This window comes from Trachurus trachurus (genome assembly GCF_905171665.1).
Source record: "Trachurus trachurus genome assembly, chromosome: 11".
Lineage (NCBI taxonomy): Eukaryota > Metazoa > Chordata > Actinopteri > Carangiformes > Carangidae > Trachurus > Trachurus trachurus.
The window spans coordinates 3,171,006-3,190,924 of NC_139904.1; the positions used below are offsets into that span (position 1 = coordinate 3,171,006).

A 19,919-nucleotide genomic window follows, 5' to 3' on the forward strand; every position below is an offset into this window, starting at 1 on the left:
ACGTGTTTGTGAAACTTAAACGTCTGATTTATTTTTCTTTCTTTCTTAGAAAAGCTTCTACTCCTCCATCTGAGTCAGTCTGAGTTTTTTGTTGTGGCGCAAATCCTTAAAGGTAATCCTGTGAATGTCACTTTAAGGAACGTAGTTTTTCTCGGCGTTGGCAACAGCAGAGTTCGAACAAGTCTTCGGAGAGAAGTCGGATCATTTCCACGCGTTTGTGAAACTTAAAAGTCTGATTTCTTTATTTCTTTACTTCTTTTCTTTTCTTTCTTTCTTTCAGCGGCAGCCGCAGTGGAAGTCGGCGTTCGGGTCGACGACGAGCCGCTTCTTCCTGTCGCCGTGGAGACAGGCGATGTGGTACCAGGCGTCGCACACGTCGCACTGGATCCACTGCACCGGGTCCTGCTGCGGGAGGCGACACCGCGGCGCCGCGCACGCCTCCACCGCGCCCACCATCACCTCGTCATCCTCCTCTTCATCCTCCTCCTCTTCGTCCTCGTCCTCGGAGGAAGAGGAGCCGGAGGAGGAGCCGGAGGAGGAGGAAGAGGAGCCAGAGGAGGAGCCGGAGGAGGAGGAGGAGGAGGAAGGAGAGGGAAGAGACGGCCGAGGAGGGAGCGGGTGTTTCCTCGGGCGGCCGCGTCGCTTACTGGGAAAAAAAAAAAGAAAGAAAAGAAAATGATGAGGCACAAAGAGACGAAATATTTCAGCTCCGATCTGGTTCATTATCTGTCATTATATCGATCATTAGTTGAATTATTTACAGATTCAGCTCCAATAAAAAAAGAAGTTTTAGATGATTTGCATCCAGCTGAGAAACACGGCAACAGAGAGGAGAAAAAAAAAAACCAACTGAAATCATGAGAATAAAAATTGAGATTAAAACTCATTAGAAAGTGTGACTATCAACTTCTTACATTTTTATTTCTAGTTAGACTTTATTATTCTTATAATTACAGACTTCATTTCCCCATCACAGTTTCATTAATCCTCCGTCATGTTGAATTTAAGAATAATAAATAATAAAATGGCTAATGTTTTTATTTTAGTGGCTCAGAGAGAAAAACCATTAAAACAATGAAATGGTCACATGTAGAGAGACCAGGGTTATCATGGTTAACAAACACTAGAAAAGTTAAACTAGAAGTGAAAAAAAGCTATTTAGTTACCTGAAGTAAAATAGAAAATGATACTTATGTTACATTTAAAGGAATAGTTCACCAAAAAATGAAATTCATGCATCTGGAGACCCGGGAGGCCGGTTCACAGTCCAACCACAACTTTATATGAGAGTAATAGGGCCCGACACAAAAACGTCCATAAAACTACACAAAAACCATTTAATATTCCTCCACACTGCTCGTCCACTGCAATCCAAGTGTCCTGAAGGGAGATAGTCCAGAGTTTACTGGAAACTACCTCATTTAGGACATTCTTAGGCCCAATCCCATTTCACCCCTTGGCCCTACCACTTACCCCTACCCCTCCGTTTTGCGCGTTCACGTGTAGGGGTAGGGGTGTCCCAATCCCCGTTAGGACGGAGGGGTAGGGGGAAGTGGTAGGGCTACATAGCCCTCCAAACGGAGATTTTTCACAGCCTAACATTCCCAAATTCAATCCAGGACTGTTCAGGCTGTAAAAATGTCCTAAATGAGGTAGTTTCCAGTAAACTCTGGACTATCTCCCTTCAGGACACTTGGATTGCAGCGGACGAGCAGTGTGGAGGAATATTAAATGGTTTTTGTGTAGTTTTATGGATGTTTTTGTGTCGGGCCCTATTGACTCTCATATAAAGTTTTGGTTGGACTAGGAACCGGCCTCCCGGGTCTCCAGATGCACTTTGAGGAATAAAAAACTACTCCGGAGTATTCATCAGCATGAGGGGGAGTCAATAATGAATAATGAATTTCCTTTTTCCTTTAAAGAACACGATGCAAAATGCAAAACTAACTCAAACTACCAAAACTTTATATGAGAGTCAATAGGGCCCGACACAAAAACGTCCATAAAACTACACAACAACCATTTAATATTCCTCCACTGCAATCCAAGTGTCCAGAGTTTACTGGAAACAACCTCATTTAGGCAAGTCTGTTTAGGTTGTAAAAATGTCCTAAATGAGGTAGTTTCCAGTGAACTCTGGACTATCTCCCTTCAGGACACTTGGATTGCAGTGGACGAGCAGTGTGGAGGAATATTAAATGGTCTTTGTGTAATTTTATGGACGTTTTTGTGTCGGTCCCTATAAAGTTTTGGTTGGACTAGGAACCGGCCTCCCAGGTCTCCAGATGCACTTTGAGGAATAAAAAACTACTCCGCAGTATTCATCAGCATGAGAGTAAGTCACTAATTAAATTTTTGGTGAACTATTCCTTTAAAGAACTAAAATGATGCAAAATACAAAACTAACTCAAACTAAACCGGAATAAAAAAAAGGAAATAAAAAGAAAAATGAACAAAAATTTCAACATTTTAAGACACAGGTTTTTCCGAGCCGTCCCTGAAGGCCTCACTCACCTGGTCTGGTGGTGGAAGCGGTTGAACTGGACTCGTCCGCGGTCGTCGGTGCGGATCCTGACGGACGGCGAGGCCAGGCTGTAGTTCTCCCCTCCCACCACCAGGGGGGAGAAGACGGGGGAGCTGTGGGCGCGCCGCCGCCCCCCCCTCTGGGCGCCGTGGGCAACGCCGCCGGGTTTCTGCTGCTGGCGGAAGGCGGCGAGGTTCCCCTGCACCACCGTCTTGATCCGCTGCATCGTGGTGGTGGTGGTGGTTGTCGTGGTAACCGCCTCTGGCTTCTTGGCGGTAAACGAGGCGTGCAGCAGCTGGTGGTTGAGGCGGCTGTTGGTCATGGCGCCGTGGAAGCTGCCGATGGTCCGGATGCCCGCGGGGAACGGCTTGGCCTCCAGGGGGCGCCGCGGCTCGGCGTGGGCGTGGCTCTTCGGCTGCAGCGGCGCCGGAGGAGGAGGAAGAGGAGGAGGAAGAAGAGGAAGAGGAGGAGGAGGAAGAGAAGGAGGAGGAGGAGGAGAACTGAGACCCTCCGACTCGGACTTGTAGAGACGTCGCCGCTTCTTCCCTCGCGCTCGCTGGGCGTCGTCGGGAACGCCGGCTGCAACTGAAGCAAAGTCACATGATGATGATGATGAACAGGAAGTTACACATCATCATCATCATCATACAATGTTGACGACTCCTGTACTTTTTGCAACAATTTCGCAATTATTTTTTTGTTGCGACGTATCGAAAGGGTTTTGAAGTGATCTTGAGTCTGTCTACTCGCTCAACCTTAAAGATTTTATTTGCTACGATGTTTATTTTATTAAACCTTTATTTTAACAGGGAGGTCCATTGAGAGCAAACTTTCTTTTTCAAGGACGCCCTGAAATTACAGATTACAATACATCATTGCAATACAGTGAGTACAGAAACTTAAAGGGATAGTTCAACATTTTGGCAAATTGGCCCATTGCCATAATCACTATAGTCATAGCAGTAGGTTCGTTACCTTTAATTGTCAGTGCAAGCTATTTTTAGAACGGCGGAGCAGAGCCGTGAGCTGCTCAGAGCTACGCTACGGAGGCTCATTATGGGATTTCTTGGTTTCCCTCATCAAACTCATCAAATACACAATCCAACAACTCCACAACGCTCTGGTGGACAAGTTGTGACCTGCACATTCACCACGCTATGAGATAATAACACAACGTTACCAGACAGAGTTGTTTTAGAGGGAAATACAGAGACTGATGATGAAAAACTGTCCCTGAAGGCAACGTGCATCAGCGGTTTTGCATGAATTTCCCTCTAAAACAACTCTGTCTGGTAACGTTGTGTTATTATCTCATAGCGTGGTGAATGTGCAGGTCACAACTTGTCCACCAGAGCGTTGTGGAGTTGTTGGATTGTGTATTGATGAGTTTGATGAGGGAAACTCATCAAAGACTGACGTTTCCATGAGGAATATTCCGATTGATTTGAGACTATGGAGTCCAGTAAAGCGGAGATTTAAAAGTGAGGTTAAATACAATGGAAGTTTCTTAAGTAGGGTCCTGTAGATCCTGTAGATCCTGATAGCTCTGTGGAGAAAATGGCATCGTGCTAATGCTAATGCTAACTAGCGGTCAGCCGGTACTGTAACGTTTCCGGTGCAGGCGTGATGCTGCGGGTTTGTCGCTTCGTCTGCAGGTGAGTCAGTGTGAAATGATTCAGATGTGTTTCCAGTCCGCTGTCAACACCGGAGCTGCTGCTGCTCGTTAAATACAGTTAGCGTTAGCTTAGCTTTAGCTACTAGCTGCTCCCTATAGGCGTGTTACCTGGCAACCAGTACAATTGAAGGTTGGAGCGAGTGTGAGTGCGACACCTACTGGCTGGGAGGAATTACACTTGTTATGTAGCTAACACCTTTAATCCTTTTTGTACTCATCTTTGACTTATTTATCTTCTCTATAAACTAGATTTTTGTAAGGATCTTATTTTTATACAATATTTTTGGTTGTCTGTGCATTTTGATGTGCTGCTCTACATCAATGTTGGTTCTGTATAATGTACTTGCTAAACAAATAAAATAAAAAACATCTAATTGAATCTAATTTATTATTTTACTGAATTATTTATCTGATGTTTTTTCATTTTATTTTGTTAATCATTTATTTATCCTCACATATCACTTCCTGTTTCTTTAACCTGTGCTTTTATTTTGAAGTCTCTCACCTCCTCCTCCTCGGCCTCGCGGTTCGTCCGAGCTGTCGTCCTCGAGCAGAACCGTGTGCGCCGACTTCCTCCTGCTCCTCGACGACGACGACGACGCCGGCGGCAGCAGCGACTTGGCCGACGGCGCCGACGCTCCGGTGGCGAAGGCCGACGGAGGAGAGGGGGTGGAGGGGGGCAGCAGGGAGGAGGAGCGGTGGTGATGATGATGGTGATGATGATGATGATGATGGTGGCGATGAGGAAGAGGCGGCGGCGGCGGCGAGGAGGAGGAGCCCGGGTCGGACACGGCGCCCTCGTGGCTGAAGCTCCTCTGGAAGGTCCAGGCGCTGCCCTGCATCTTGCTCAGGCTGCCGATGGAGTTGAGGATGACGGTGGAGCGGTTCAGGGACAGCTGCTTCGACAGGTCCAGGCTGCTGCTCGACTTACGGTCCGGGTTGGTCCTGATCCGGTTCTGGAGGTCGGAGGAGAACGTTCCCGCCTGGGGAGACGAGACGAGACAGGAAGAGACGAGTAATTAAAACAAAGTCGACTTGAGCAGCTAAAACATTTATTTCTGCTCTTTAACAGATTTAAAAGAGAAACTTTGTATCTTCTCTCAACTTCAGGTCAGAGTACAGCACCACCTGGTGGAAGATTAGGAAATATTTATTTTTGATTCATTCTCAATAGGGTTGGGCACCGAAAAACGGTTCCAAAATAGGAACCGGTTCCTAACGTCCGGTTCCGGAATCGTTAAGAAGCCGTTTGAATTTCGATCCTTTTTTTCGGTTCCTAAATGTCCGCACTAGTTTGTTTGTTTTACTCCGCTCGCACTAGTTTGAAGTAATTTGACCCGCCCCGCACCACCGCATCTATTTTCACAACCATCCCCGCTGCTATTAAACGTCAGACAGCGGCTTTTTACTTTGAAAGGTCAGACAGAGGCGCTGTGTTGCCGGTAGCCCATCAACATCAGCGTGCCCCTGATAACACACTCTGGACTTAATCATCAGTGTTTTTAATGACCCGCCCCACCGCGCCCCGCACCGCAAATAAAGTAAACATTTCTTGACCGGCACCGCGCATCACTAGTGTACAGACCTCCTCAGCCTGAGAAGGCAGACATGATTATCTTCTTGTCTTTGATTTGTCATCATGACTGCTCCAGTGTTTGTTTTATTTTGTTGCATATAGCCTACATTCACCTGTTCTGCAGCTTTTTGTATGTTAGACTTTCAGTTTTATAGTTACAGTTAGGGACCCTCCCTTTTAATTGAATACCATAGTTGGCAAAATCTATTTTTGGAGGCCTTTTGGAGGTCTTACAAGCTGTGTAAGATGTATGTTTGAAGTCCAAGCATGCATGCAAAAATGGCCTGTGTGAAGAGTTTGTCAAATAAAAAAATATCCTGTGAAATAAGTTGTGACCTGTTGACCTGCACCTCAAAGAATCGGAATCGAGAATCGTTTAGAACAGGAATCGAAATAGAAAATCTGAATCAGAATCATTAAAATCCAAACGATGCCCAACCCTAATTCTCAATGTATATTGTATATTTTGTATTATTTTGTAGATTATTGTCAAAATACGGTTGAATATAAACTACCATTGGTCAGTTAAAGCAGTACTTAAGAACTTTCAGTTGTGGTGGAGTTTGGCCGCGCCAGTGGACCAGAACAGTAGTGTTTTGCCTGAAGGAAGATGCGTAGCGTCGTAAAAATCCTGATCTCCCGCGTGCAACAACTCGGTGCTGACCTGTTGATCTGCCTGTTTAGTGGTTTTACAGTCAGTATCTCCTAGTTCATGGTGTCTGAAAACCTCTGACCTGTTGACTTCAGGCCTCAGCCCGTTGTAGTGCGGGAAATATGATCCACAGTAAACACAGTGTATTTTATTTTGAAAATCAACCGGGTGTTGTATTTTGTCAGTGATGTTGCTAGGTACGCGTCCTGCGTCTCTGACGCATTAAAATCTGAAAGGACGCAGTAAACTCACTATCCATGCGTCCCGGGGACGCACCTCATTTTCCCATGAAAAATGATACATTGTTAACAACAACTCGTGTTTAAAATCATGGGAATGACCGGCGGACGGCCATTATCCACCATTTAACCCACACAGCCATAGGTGTTGATATTGCCCCGACCATTGAGCAGCAACGTAATAAGAAGACGTAGCGGCGGTAGTCGGTAGTTTTCTCTCTCTCTCTCTCTCTCTCTTTTTTTTTTTTTTTTTTGCCGCCGTAGTGTTTGTTGGAGCGGCGTGGTGCTGCACGTGACGCGCTGACGTTAGTGTGTTTACATTTACGACGAGCATTAATTCTCAGTCCGAACCCGTTAAAAAAAAAAAAGCCCTGCCTCACCGAGTCATATTCTCGGCGCGAACCCGGCTCGAACCAGCGCGTCCGGACGGGTTGGACCGTCCATGCTTAGAGCCCAAAACAACAGTCAGAGAGCCGAGGGACAGAGAGAGACAGCGCAGCAACAGGTGCGTGTGTGTGTGTGCGTGTGCGTGCGTGTGCTACCTGCTGAGGGGGCTCTGCAGCCACAGCTCCCCACTACACCAGTTCTGAGTTCAGTTTAAGTTTCATACACTCCAGCCGTTCTTGCCATTACAATGATAGGAACCTCAGTCAGGACTAAATCTGCTTCTTTCTTTTTTTTTAATTTACTTAAGCAGCTACAAAATATATTAGACATGTACCACACATCTGGCTGGAAGGTCTCAATGGTTCAATAACTTTTTTTCCATCATTAAATATTAAAATGGAGCCAAGTAGCCTACTGCATGTTTGTTTTCCTTTTAAATAAGTTCAATATCAAGTGCTAATTCCACCTGCCATAACTGGCTCTCTCTCCTGTCTCTCTGGCTCTCAGACAGTGTGTGTGATATTCACAACACACACACACACACACTGTAATAATATCTGCACCTATTGATTGACATGCTGTTTTTGAGGTTTTTTTCTCCTTAAATTAATTGTTTTCTGTTTGTGTATATACTTTTAATATAAAGTGTCAAAATTATGTCATTGTGTGTAATGGCTGCACTGTTGCCGTGTCGCGCTCCCATGGTCGCGCTATGGGTCCGTATAATTTCCTGCTTTTTTGTTTTGTCTTGGCCAATCACATCCCTGATCACACAGGGACAACATGGAGCTGCCTGTGTGAGTTTTATTAATGTTTACATCAGGTTGAGTTAAACAAATCAGTTTGCTGCTGTGATTTCAGTAAATACAGTAATCATCATAGTGTAGTGGCAGGAAAGACCATTTCATCTGTATCAAATATTGTGTTGGTCAAGAACAAGTTCAATTAGAGGAAAAATGTTTAGGGTGTTTTTACCGTTCCTAAATGTAAAAATGGGTCCCATTGGACCCTCAACATTATTTAAAGGTTAAATAACGTGTTACTTAAACATTTTTCATTGTGCTGTGCTCTAAAAATATACTAACAAATACTAGTGTAGAGTCCTGTATAAGAAATGTTGAGCTTAAACTTAAACTTAAATTTAGGTTCTCAGGAAAATAGCTGCTCATCAGTAAATAGTTAATGAATCGATGTGGTCCATCAACTAACGATTAATGAATTAATCGATAATTTGCATCCCTAGGCCCTAGTTTTTTTTTAAATTGTGGTATCGAATAAGTATCGAGAATCGTGGAAATTTACAGAAATTCTGGTATTATGACAACCCTATTGGGGACACATTGAATTTCCCAGGGACCCACCCAAATCACCACCTGTGGGTCCCGGGGACTCACTACATTGAAAACCTATCAACATCACTGTTTTGTACACAATTTCCTGTCGCGCACGAGCTGCTCTGTGCTGAATTAATGCGCCGTGCTACAGCGTCTGGCAAAAAATAGAAGCTCTGCATGTTGCGGAGTGCTGCCGGGTGCCGGAGCTGTTGGAAGCACACACATGGACTAGAATAGCAGCAGCCGTTCCGCATAACTCTCCCTCTTTCGTTTTTTACTCTTCTCAGACAAAACTTTTAATTTCTTTGGTTTTCTTGCTGCTTCTGTCATGATAGCGGTAATCCCACATTGGCGTTCACTTCAACTTCCATCTTTTTAACGAATAGGGAAAGGGAGAAGTGACGTCTGCCGTAAAGCAGTCCGCACACTTGTAGTTCGGGGTTCCTACCATCCACCTCAAAGCTGTTTAGTGCCAGTGAAGGCGACACAGACCATAATGATACAGACCCCCTCAGGCCATGACAGAGGTGTCATTCAACCTGTTGTAAGTCGATGTACCATCACAAAAGTTATGAAAATATTACATAAAGCTGGAAAAATTGGTTTAACGGTTCACTAAGATATTTCTATATTCTTAGATAAAGGATTCCCTTCAGTGATTGGTCATTCCTATAAATTTGGAAGTGAAGAATTCAGTTTGCGGTTCATAGTCCTGTTGTAACTCAGCTCTGAGACGACACTTCAGGTTCAGATTCAGTCCTTCGCTTCACTAAAAGTGTGAGTAAGACGCTCGGTAACTAACTTTTAACTGCAGTTTTCAGTGAATAATATTTTTTCCTCATAAGTCGACTCTTCGTGTCGTTGTTTCTAAGACGATGAACACGACCCCCTGATGCTCAAAGAAGTCGTTAACAGGTTCGATTCCCCCCAGAACCTCCTCCTCCTCCTCTACATTAACTCCAAACATCCAGCTGCTTCACCTTGGGGATCGTGATGGCGTCGAAGTCCAGCGGGCGAACTTTGACCTTCTGGAACAGGAAGTAGAACTCGGGGCTCCCCGGCGCCGACTGGCCGCCGAAGGTCAGCGTGTCTCCGTCCGACAGCTCCCATTGGACGCCGCGCTGGAGGCGCACCTCGTTCACCCACGTGCCTGGAGGAGGAGAACAGAGGAGAGATTTAATTCAACCACCTGATCATCACAACTTTTTATTTTTAATACACGAAGAGAATAAATCAGTGTGTGTGTGTGCAGTAACCAGAGCGGCCGAGGTGTGAGAAACACGACGGCGGTGAAAGTAAAAAATCTCGTTTTAATGAGCAAACAAAATGAAAACGGTGTGAAACTACCAGAGTGTGAAATTACTGGAGAAATTAAAGAGGAAACAAACATATCACCTCCTCTTCCTCCTTGAGCCACTTCCTGTTTCGTCTTTAATATTTTGATTTTATTCTTATTCTCTCTTTTGGCACTAAAAGAATCAAACTGTGTTAGATTCAGTGTTTCTGTATCTGTAAAAATCCAAAACAAACTGGAGTTTAATAAAAGAAAATTAAAACCGAACAAAGTGAAAGTGAATTTCTTTAACTCTGACTTTTAGTTTTTATTAAAAACTCTGATTTAAAATAGAGACGGAGCAGAAAAAGCAGTCGAGGCTCGTTATGGAAACAAAACAAAACAAAAAAAAAGATGTAAAAAGCTGCAGAAGCTTTAAAACAAACAAACACCTTAGTTATTATGGTTATTATAAATAACACAGATAATAAACACTGTAAAAAATATTAGGTAAAGCAGCAACAGTGAAAAGTGAAACAAGTGATATAAAAACCACAACACTATAAAAAAACGGTAAAAATTAATCGGCTTTGTGTTTTCCTACCCGCCTTAAACACCACATCTGCAACTTCAAAACCTAAAAACTAATTTACCATAAACTTAATTTCTCTTATTCGTGACAAAAAAAAACACTCTTTTATTTTTATACTTAAAAAAATCAAATCTCACTCTCGTTACAGTTTTTTCCTTTTTTATGATTAACAATCACTGTTCTTCACTCCTGATTCATCTGTTGATTATTTCCTTGTAGATTATTTTTTGTATTTGGTTAAAAAGTTACAATTTTATTCCCTGAGGAAACTTTTTTAATTTCTTTGATTTGCACAAAACATTAAATAAAAAAACCACAGAAGAAAAATCATTCATCAATGTTCCTCTCCATTATTAACAGTTGGTGTATTATTATTGTTATTATAATAATTATGCGGCTGTGGAACCTGTTGGACCGGTTCTCAGGAGTCGTTGGACCTCTCAACCTTTAAATAACAATAATGTTGATAAATCTGTGTCACTTCTCCAGACTCTTCATATTGTTTTTGTTATTTTTCCTTTAATTAATCTAATTAACCGTCCAGCTGCAGCTTTAACGGTCGTTATAACGTAGAGTTAATCTGTGTCACAGATCTTTAATTAGCTCCTCCTTATCTCAACTCTGATGTAGGTCACTGTGGTTTCTCAACACCTGAGTTACCTGGAGGTTTTTACAGCCGAGTCATAAACTCTATAAAAACTATAAAATATAAAATAAAAACATGGAGGGAGAGAGAGAGGGCGAATGTTTTTTAGGTTTTATTCCAGCTTCAGCTCGACAGCAGCAGCTGTGGAGTCTGTCAGACCAACAGCTGTTTGGGTTTCCTGTCAGCAAGTCAACACAAAAGTGTGTGTGTCAAAATAAAATGAGCTTAACACTGTATTTTCACCTGTTTACAGTTTGACCAGTGGGTGTTTGACTTTTCTTCAACTGTCTGAATGTAAATATTTAAAGGGATAGTTCAACATTTTTGGCAAATTGGCCCATTGCCATAATCCCTATAGTCATAGCAGTAGGTTCATTACCTTTAATTGTCGGTGCAAGCTGTTTTTAGAACGGCGGAGCAGAGCCGTGAGCTGCTCAGAGCTACGCTACGGAGGCTCATTATGGGATTTCTTTTGGTTTCCCTCATCAAACTCATCAAATACACAATCCAACAACTCCACAACGCTCTGGTGGACAAGTTGTGACCTGCACATTCACCACGCTATGAGATAATAACACAACGTTACCAGACAAGAGTTGTTTTAGAGGGAAATTCATGCAAAACTGCTGATGTGCGTTGCCTTCAGGGACAGTTTTTCATCAAGCAGTCTCTGAATTTACCTCTTTTTCCCTAATTTCATCTTATTTTACCTCCGACTGTTCTTTTTAAGACTTATCAGGGCTCCAGAATAACTTTTTTTACGAGGAGCACAGTGGCCGTTGACTTTAAAATTTGACGAGTGCAAGCTAAAAAAAATGTAAAGAGCTCACGGCTCTGCTCCGCCGTTCTAAAAATAGCTTGCACCGACAATTAAAGGTAACAAACCTACTGCTATGACTATAGGGATTATGGCAATGGGCCAATTTGCCAAAATGTTGAACTATCCCTTTAAATGTATGTCCCGAGGACGACTTGTGCTCTGTGTGTGCGTGTGTTTCCCTGAGTCAGGATATTTCTTATAAAACAGGTGAGAGGGTGAGGAACTTTATCTTTATGAGTTTCATCTTGACTGAGTGTGTGTGTGGTTGATGGTTTACAGCTGTAACACTTTCACTTTCTCCAATCAGGAACAAGTTAAGAATCATCTCAGTTTAGTTGTTTCCATATGTGAAGAAGTGGCGTTCGAGACCAGTTGGAAATCTGATGTTCCCGACCTCCTACTTTAAAGAGTCAGTGCAATCGAACGCCACCTCATGTCGGAGCTCCTCCCACACTGCAAAAACCTTCTGGTCCAAGAATATTTGTCTTATTTCTTGTCAAAATGTATAATTTCTAGTCAAAACTAATCTCTTCCCACTTAAAATAACTTGTTTTTAGATAATTTTCCCTCGTTTCAAACAAATTTTCACTTGAAATAAGTAGAAAAGGTCTCTCTCCTCTACACCGGCCGTTACCTGGTTGTATCCATGGTTCCTGCACCGGCCGTTACGATCACGGTCGGAACGTTTTAATTACGCGACGTAATACGCCATTAACTGTGCGGCGGAGTAGTGTCCCAAAGTGTTTTTTTATTTGACCAGTGAGTCACTATATTGAATTCACTATATAGCTAGTGAGTAGGGAGGAGGGAATGAGTGAGTGATTTCGGACACAACTAATGTGTAAGAGTGTGTCTCTCTCTCACCATGACTGCTCCGGTCCTTGATGTGGACCCTCCAGCCTTCATCTTCCTCCTCTTCATCCTCCTCCTCCTCTTCGTCTTCATCCTCCTCTCCCGCCTCCCTCTCTGCGTGCAGCTCTGCGTGGATGCGCGACACGGACGTGGAGTCCAGCGTGACGTCACAGAGCTCGGCGGCGCGGCCCAGTCGGAACACGCAGTGGTTCAGCGCCGGTCTGAACGTGTACAGGTCCCGCGCCGTGTCTCCGTCACCACCGACACCTCCGCCACCGCCGCCGGTCGACGACGACGCTCCGATCCGGAGCAGCTGGAAGCACGGCTGCACCCCGGACACCATGACCACGGACCGGTCCCCCCCTCCCTCCCAGAGGCCTCGGCTGAGCTACAAGCGGCCGTGGCGATCCATCCTCAGACTCTAAACTCAACTAAACTAAACTACAAAGGCGTCAGCAGCAGCAGATGTTTGCATCAGTATGGAAAACCTGCCGTGAATACATGAATACATAATGAGCAGCTGAGCCCGGATTTTCAGAATAAAAGACGCTGTCAGGTTGGACAGGTGCAGGTTAAAAAAAAACCACCTGACAGCCGTGTGTGTGTGTGTGTGTGACGTTTAGCTTTTAGGGTTTAAATATTTGCAGCCGTCAGATGAGTCAGTGTGTCAAAAAAAAGAGAGAGAGATTAAAATCCCAGCCTCCTGGCAGCAGCAGCAGCAGCAGCAGCAGCAGCTGTTGACGTCCACCCACACACAGTCTCTCAGGTGAGACACACCTGTCTGAACCTGGAGGAGACCGGAAAACACAAAAAAAGGGGAAAGAGAAACAACTTCTGGTTAATGTCGCCAGTCAACTTAGTGTCAGGTTTATTCAAAATCAGATGTATAATCAGTGGTGTAGTCTATGTTATACTCACTACAAGAAAATCAAAATCTAACTATAGTCTATACAGCACTGGAAAAAAAATAAGAGACCACTCCCAAAATGATCAGTTTCTCTGGTTTTACTATTTATAGGTATGTGTTCCGAGTAAAATTAAACTACCGACAACATTTCTCCCAAAATTGAAATTTAGAGCTTTTATTGGCTGAAAATGACTAAACTAGTGTAAGTAACAAAAAATATCAAGTCTTTTATATAATAATAATAATGCAAAGAAAACATGTTATATTATATTATATCATATTTATTCCTAAACAACACAGCAAGAATATTTTAACTCAGGAAGAGTTTATAATAATGTCAATGTTAAATCCCAGCTGTGGTTTTTATAATCTTCCTATAAAACCAGATGTGGTTCAGGTGATGACCTCATCAGAGTCTCATTAAGTAGAATGAGTTGTGTTTGTGTTGGTGTTTTAAAAAGAAAAGAAAAGAACGACTGTCATACATGTAGAGATGCTTTTAAGAAACATTTGTGAAAGTGCTCTCTTAGCTACAACACTCATCACTGTGATATTCCAAAGTCGGATGTCCCTCGCTATCTACTACGTGATCAACACTTGATTTTATTTATTTATAAAGCTCTGACTGGTCTTTTACCATCTTATAGTATCAAAAGACTGGCTCACACTGCAGGTTCCCTCTGTTCACTCTGCAAAATAATCTTAAACGTACCTCACTTTTATCAATGGGACAATTTAAAACCATAACTACATCTTATTTTACCTCTAACTGCTCCTGCTTTTAACTATGTTTCAATTTATCCTAGTCACCTTTAACTTCTGGTATTCTGTTATGCTTTTGTATGTTTCAAATGTCTTGTCTTCTGTTCTGTCCTTACAGTATGTTTTGTGTTTCATCTCGGCTATACAGTATTGTAAATGAGGTTACTCCTCAATATATCTCCGAGTTTAAATAAAGGTTATGAAATGAAATGAAATATAATCAGTGGTGTAGTCTATGTTATAGGCTACTCACTACAACAAAACTATAAGCCTAACTAACTAACTATAGTCTATGTGTGATACCGGTTTACCCACTACAACAAATAGGACTACACCACTGTATATAATATATGCATTTATTATGTATAAATGTGCAATAGCCGAATAAAAACCATAATAAGAGTTTAAAAAAAGAAAACATAATGTCTCGTACGCCGTGGGGCCGACCGTACGTACGTAACCTGCGTACGTCAGCTGCTGCGTGCACAGACCGACCATCATGGGACCGGGACACAAAGACTTTTTTTTACATAAACTCCTCATTTGACGTGAACAGAAGTCGGATTAAAGTCGGTAAAAGCTACCGGGCGGGTATCGAGCCGGTACCGTGCTGCAGCTACCGACCGTGTGTGTGCGTGTGCATGTGCATGTGTGTGTATGTGTGTGAGATAGAGGGTGACAGAACTTCCTGGTTCGGTCTCTCTGGGTCAGTTTAGTTTAATCGGAGCTGACGTGAGTTCCTTTACGGTAAAACGCACACACACGCACACGCACGCACACACCGTCCGCCGGTTAACATCCTGCACGGTTAAAGCTCCTCTCCTCCTCCTCCTCCTCTTCCTCCGGTTCTTACCGAGCTCTCCGTTGTTCTCCGGTCGTCGGTGCCGCCGCTCCGTCTCCGTCTCTCTCTCTCTCCGTCTCTCTCCGTCTCTCTTCTCCTCCCAGGAGGAAGTTCCTTTGAAATTTGGCGCGCCAGACCCGGGGCTTCCTCGCGCTGCAGGCTACGTCACGTCCTGCCCCGCCCCTGATTGGCTGGCGGCCAGGGCGCCTTTCGCACAAGGCGGAAGGAGAAGGAAGGAGAAGGAGGAAGAGGAAGGAGGGGGAGTACCAAAATAAAAGTCTTTAATTCGACTGCCTTACCAAAATAAAGTAAAATAAAAAGAAAGAAAGAAAGAAAGAAAGAAAGAAAGAAAGAAAGAAAGAAAGAAAGATAGATAGATAGATAGATAGATAGATAGATAGATAGATAGATAGATAGATAGATAGATAGATAGATAGATAGATAGATAGATAGATAGATAGATAGATAGATAGGAGGGGGAGTACCAAAATAAAAGTCTTTACAGTAATTCAACTGCCTTACCAAAATAAAATACAAAGAAAGAAAGAAAGAAAGAAAGAAAGAAAGAAAGAAAGAAAGATAGATAGATAGATAGATAGATAGATAGATAGATAGATAGATAGATAGATAGATAGATAGATAGATAGATAGATAGATAGATAGATAGACAGACATGTTATTTCATCTTTTCCACATGTTTACATCTCAAATTATGTCATTTATAGACAGAAAATTATATTAATTTTCTAATTATAATATTATTGTTATTGTTTATTTGACTTCTTTAACACTTATTCATTGTTTGTCTTTTTTTCTCTATATTTTGTAACTTCAGTGGATTGTTTTGCTCATAATCTCATTATTTAAATGGTAGCACCCGTTTATAATAAATAATGAATAAGAAACAATGAATAGTATCAATATCAACACATATAATAATAACAACAGCAACATAAACATTAACTAAACTAAATTCAACAAGTTAAGATTAAACCAGGCTGAAACTTGTGCACCCTTTTAGAACCTGACGAAGGTCTCAGGACCGAAACGTTGCTCAATAAAACCTCTGCAAGTGATGACAGTGTGCGGGAGCTTTTTCTCACAACAAGTTAAAGGTGTACAGAAAAGAAAATTGAATTTGAGCCCACTCTGGATCATAAAATTAATGTATTAACTCATCTTTCAGACGATGTAGGTCAAACTTTGTGCAAAATTCTATTTTTGAGTAAATCCGGGATGAAAGTGTGTATTTTTTTTTTCGCATTGGATAATGCAGGCGCACGGATTATACGTCAGCCTGTACACGATTCACCAGCCACTGCTATTGGATCCGTAATCCGTCATTCAAACGTCTGAGACACGCACACACACGGACCTCGGGCTCGCCCCAAGCTTTGAATATCCCGCCCGCTCGATAACGACCAATCAAATTCGTTTTCCTCACTCGGGTAAACTCGTGTTGCAGCTCGTGACAACTCGGCGCGACAAACAGGACAAACGGCCATTTCTGTACACCTTTAAGATTGAAAGATTTTTGTTGGCAACTCTAGATGTCATGTTTCTCTCACCTAAAATAAATATTATAAATTAGATCAAAAATAAATAAACGCAATGGCTGTAGAGCATGAGTGTCCTGCAAAGTGTATTCATGTACTTTTATAAAAAATAAAAAAAAAATTCACATTCACTTATTGTAGGCTACTTTTTTGAAAATGTATATATACTTTTGAATGGTTTCAGACACTGAACTATGCACAGAACTAAGTTTGTATGTGTCCTCAAAGACGGAGTTAGATATGTTTTTTAAATCCATTCACTTTGGTTTTGTTATGTTTATTATTAGTTGTTATTTCGAGAGTGGAGCCACACATTGATAATAATCCTCTGAGTATAGTACTCTGGTTTATTTGCTGCTGTTGTTTTACCCCTATACAGACAAAAACCCTCCTCCTCCTCCTCCTTCTCCTCCTCCTCTTCCTCCCCCCTCTCCCCCCTCAGTACCCGCCAACCGCCATCTTATCCCCTAAAGTGGATGTTATGTAAGAGAGTAAGTGGGTCTGTGGAGACGGCAGCAGCAGCAGCGCCCACTCAGTCTGAGGAGGGGGAGTCAGTCCACACTGTAAAACTATTTCTCTCAGATCATTGTATAATGTTGAAGAGCCAGGATGCATTCAGGGTCCTCCAGTTTATCCATAACTGAAGTGAGTTTTTTGTTTGAATGAAATAAATGAAATAAATAAACAGTCTGATCCGCTCTCTGTTGAAAATTCATTTAATTGTATTTATTATTCATTCATTACAGAAAAAGAGAGAAGCTTTTACAAAAGTCTGTGCAGGATGCCAAAAGGTATAGAAATAACCACTGATTTATGTATTTATTCTTCAGGCAAACAACAGGGTGGAAGAAGTGGCTCGTCCATGAAACCGACAGTGAAGTTTATTGTAACAGTCAATAATTATTATTACACATGATCGATCGTCCACAAACGGAAAAAAGAAAAAGAAAAGTTTCTCTATAAAAAAAAACACCTTTCGCCTTTGTTTCCTTCCTCCAACCTGAGAACAACACTGGTCTCTGTGTTGCGTTCACTGACAATCAGACACTGAGAACTCCACTAAATCAACAATAAATAGGATTTTTGGTGTTCGTTACGTATTATTACATGTACTTTTCATTTATTTATGGCAGATTTGTTGTTTTTCTAACTTCCTCTGCTGTAAGGACCAGTGTGTGTGTGAGAAAGATCAATAAAGTTTTATTGAAAAGCACCAGGAAGCTGTTCAAATCACACCATGGATGTATTAAATCACACACACTTCCAACAAATCAACATGTCCTGCTTGTTTTGTGTGTTGTTGTTGGTTGGAGGAAGGTTTTTATTGTCCCGCTGATATAAATAAAGTTTATTCAAATAAACAAAAACCCAAAAAACAAAAGCTCAGCATCAGAGCAGAGGTTCTTATTCATGTTTTTTCCATCGAGGTCGAGGTGACGTTGGAGATTATTCTGACTCTTCGACCACGGATGGTGTTGATGAGTTTGTGTCGTTAGTTAAGAGGAGAGTTTTTTTTTTATTTTTATGAAACTTGAGTGAAAAACAAATCAAACTACTCACACAAAATGTTTTAGGGATATTCGACTTTGAGATGAAATGTCAGACTGCACCTAAAATGCATTACCATGCCAGGACCATATGTCCAACTGTTCAGTGTTTAAGTCCTTATAACAGTCCATACTGGTCTCTAACAAGGTGATAAACCGCAAATCTCTCTGTGACTCTGTCTCACTTTGGTTTCTGTGATGTAATTCAATAAGTTCCAGATAATTCAAATGGTTGTACTAAAGTATCTGCTTGTGTTAAACCAAGGTAACAACTTGGTGTCACCAGTGTCACAGTGGAAGGAGACTTCAGCAGGTTCTGTGCTGTGTTCCTCTGTTCAATGCAAACTTTATTTACATTAAATATGGTTTAGATTTTAGATCAAATCAAATCATTTTTTTTAGCTGAGGAGGAATAATGTAAATATCAAGACACATGGTTATTATGAGGACTGGGATTGAATACACTGTTGGACTTGAAAATGGTCTTGCATTGGTTCGGTTTCGGGTTAGGTGCTCTTGACTTTTGTTGTGGTATACCCACCACTGTTGTTACTGTAGCTTTTGATTCAATACATTGTTGGAGATGAAGAAATGACATCCCATATTTCTATTTAAATGCCCTACTTTCATTATATAATATCACTTTACCATCAACATTTTCCATTTTACATCAACTTCACCCCAAAGTTGAACATCCGTAACTTTTTGTGAGTATAGTGCACGACAAAACCTCTGTAATCATTTATCAAAAACATTATTATAAATATATATTTTAAAATAAAACCTCTGAATTGGACGAGTTAACAGTGTAAAATGTGATGTAACACTGACAGTGACAACACTTCACCTGCCTGAGTCATGAGCTGAAACCAACAACAGCGTGGAGCTCGGCCTCGGTCCATCCTGACGTCTGGCAGCTACTGGGATTTTTAATAGAAACTGTAAATTTACACATTTAACAGATGGAGATGAGATTTGATGTGATTTTCAGTCATCACTGCAATATTTAAAAAAACAAAACATAGAATCTGAATTTTAATGTTTCTATTTAAGACACCAGATTAATGGGAGTCCATAATTAGAGTATAATTACATACAATTAGCTGCTTTTGATTGATTTTATAGCAAAGTACAAAAGTTGTCATGTCACAACGAAGGTGTCATTGATAAAAAATTACGTGTTTTTCTAAACTATGTTCATTTTTTTTCACTGGAACAAAGTCTGATGTAAACAACATAACTTTTCTTATTTCTCTTTGCAGAAAACCTGCAGGAAATAAAATAAAAAGCACTTTTCGTGAGTGGCAGCAAAAGAAATCACTAGCGTTTTTCCTGTAACGATCACCTTCTGCAGGTGACAAGGGATATTTATGGGAAATAAAAAAACAAACCCAGAGCTCAGAGATCAGGATGGACCGGTGGAAGTCAACCGGCCCCGGGCGGGGGGAGGGGGAGGGAGGGGACTGTACAGAAAAAGTGCAATTCATATTATTATTATTATTATTATTATTATTACTATCATTATGAGCTATCAGCATCACGCCTGCTGTCCCACAAGCAATCTACAGGTGGGCATGCTGCAGGGACAGGTACACTAACTCTTAGGTATAGACCGGGACAGCAGGTTATAATACCAGAGGAGGAAGGAAGGACAAATACGAAGCACGTCAGTAGCAAGAAGAGTCATTTCAGTGCTAAATGTGATGCTACAAAAAAGGGTTCATGATGAGCATGAT

General features: G+C 41.8%; 1 protein-coding gene across 1 annotated transcript; it reads right to left on the reverse strand.

Moving 5' to 3' along the window:
• Positions 1-276: 276 nt before the first annotated feature.
• tcf19l (transcription factor 19 (SC1), like) lies at positions 277-12,913 on the reverse strand (the record flags this gene model as incomplete). The annotated part of the gene is made up of 7 exons (XM_083982312.1): positions 277-646; positions 2,515-2,966; positions 3,009-3,109; positions 4,705-4,894; positions 4,946-5,182; positions 9,368-9,537; positions 12,583-12,913. 7 exons carry the CDS (start codon positions 12,911-12,913, stop codon positions 277-279), a joined length of 1,851 nt encoding a protein of 616 aa, XP_083838438.1.
• Between the last annotated feature and the right edge of the window lie 7,006 nt (positions 12,914-19,919).